The sequence below is a fragment of the Penaeus monodon genome, chromosome 28, assembly GCF_015228065.2.
Source record: "Penaeus monodon isolate SGIC_2016 chromosome 28, NSTDA_Pmon_1, whole genome shotgun sequence".
Lineage (NCBI taxonomy): Eukaryota > Metazoa > Arthropoda > Malacostraca > Decapoda > Penaeidae > Penaeus > Penaeus monodon.
Genome location: NC_051413.1, coordinates 39,245,507 through 39,247,536, shown reverse-complemented (window position 1 = coordinate 39,247,536; position 2,030 = coordinate 39,245,507). Strand labels below are relative to the sequence as shown.

Genomic DNA, 2,030 nt, shown 5'->3' with positions numbered 1-2,030 from the left:
TTGCAATACACATGTGCCATCTGTTTACAGCAAAGCTTGTGTGTATATAAATGTATATGTGCTGTATTTAGAAAGGCTCTGCCTATGTTTGCATGCTCACAGTAGCATGCATATAAGTTCATGTTTTCATTCATGTGCAAAGCAAATATTGAGAACCCCTGATAGGTTCCAAAACCAAAAATCACAAGTAACCACATTTCCATTTTATATAAGATATCTTTCAAATGCATTCATAAAGCATTACATAAGAAATCTCACCAATGAATTCCTTTAGCTAGTTTAGGCCTATGGTGTCTAAATCTAATATTTTTTTTACTGACAACCCCAGTGACTCCTCTAATAACCTGGTCTTTCTGAATCCCTCCTGAGAAGAAGTGCCACTTACCCATTATTCATTTGCAAAAGCAACTGCATCTTATGGTCAAGAATATGCATTTTTTTTCTTTATTTGTCTCCTCTACCTTGTCTAGCATCTAAAACATAATATTTGCATCACATGGATCTCATAGTATGGATTATATATCTTATTCTTAAAAGGATCTTTGGTATAGTAATTGCCTTCTGTTATTTCAGTCTCATAGCTTTTACTTTTGCCAATCAATCTTTCCCCAAATATCACATAAGATATAATAACAATTCTAATATCTTTTTTATCAGCACTAATCAAAAGTGGCAGCATTGTTAGTAAAAAAAAAAAGTTTGATAACGCTATTCCTACTGCCATTATAAAATCTAATAAGTAAAACCAAATCCCTTTGAGCATGGAAATATCAGAACTCTTTCTATAAATAGTCTTAAAGATTAAAATGGAAAGGTAGTCTATTCATTATGAGATCTATTCCCATTCTCTTCCTTAGATAAACAAATAAAATATTGAAAAGGATCATGGTAACAAATTACAAAATGTAACATCTGAAATGTTATACATATTGCTGTAAATACATATTGTTGAATAGTAATGGCAATAAGAGTCAATCATACCAAAATGAAAGTAAAGAAAATAATATGAATTCAGTCACTAACTCAAAATTATAGCCTTTTTTTTATTCTGAAAAATACACAACATACATCAAAAGCAAAAGCTCACCCTGGATATATGCTCAAAGGACACTGGGTATAGATTTTGAAAATTTCAAAGTCATTCCTCCTTATTGAGACACAAAACAAAAAAGCCCGTCATACATTCCATACTATCAGTTCTTGTACTCTCCCACACTTCTTTGTTTCTGCAGTACACTGATTCCTACATTATTCATTCATACATTTGATCAATACCCTTCTTAAATAACCATAATAAATAACCTTCTCATGATTCATTCAAAGATGGTTAAAGTAGATGTCTATGACAGTAAAATGTTTTCAAGGTCCAATATTGAAACATTTTTGTTTGTTCAGTTTCTAATATCTTCCATTTTGAAGAAACTTCTGGACTCCATATTTATAATTCACATGATGAATGGACAGCTTGACTGAACGTACATACTTAAAATCCTGTGTCATCAGACAAGTCTGGCTTGGGAACTGGATTTGATCTCAGAAGATGCGTTAGCAAACTGAAAAATAATAAACATTCCTTTAATTACATAAACTACACCCTTCCATTATTAATTACTTAAGAATAAAAAAGGAGTCTTTTATTCACAATATTTACCAAGATTTTTCTTTTACTAAAACACAGGGCTTCGTTCTTTTCATACAGTCCTCCACAAAAGTTCAGAATAACAGTATGAAAAGAGAAAGGATAGCCAAAGGGTCAGAATTAACCATAACGTACCAGTAGAGATATATGAAGAAGAAGATCAGGTAGTAGGCAAGACCAATGACAGCATCCCGCATGTGGTTTTTCAACTGCCCCATACGATGTATCTCTGTAGGATCATATACTCCAAAGTTTCCCTTGGGTACTTTGATGTATCTGGAGAAGACAATAAATATAAAGATGAAATAAAAGCCAATGATGTTTAATCATTTTTCCTTTATCTATCACACCCTTGGCTGACTTATCTATGTAGTTACTGATTTAAAGAATA

The 2,030-nt window shown here is 32.0% G+C and overlaps 1 protein-coding gene across 1 annotated transcript in view; it reads right to left on the bottom strand.

The window, feature by feature from the left end:
* Positions 1–188: 188 nt before the first annotated feature.
* The window catches only part of LOC119591589 (protein cornichon homolog 4-like), a 7,686-nt gene continuing 5,844 nt past the window's right edge, over positions 189–2,030 (bottom strand). Inside the window, exons 4-5 of the mRNA XM_037940351.1 lie at positions 1,775–1,915; positions 189–1,553 (exon numbers count right to left, since the gene is read on the bottom strand). Of these exons, the coding sequence (XP_037796279.1) occupies positions 1,484–1,553; positions 1,775–1,915 (211 nt within the window). The 3' untranslated portion in view covers positions 189–1,483. The remainder of the gene's footprint in view (positions 1,554–1,774; positions 1,916–2,030) is intronic.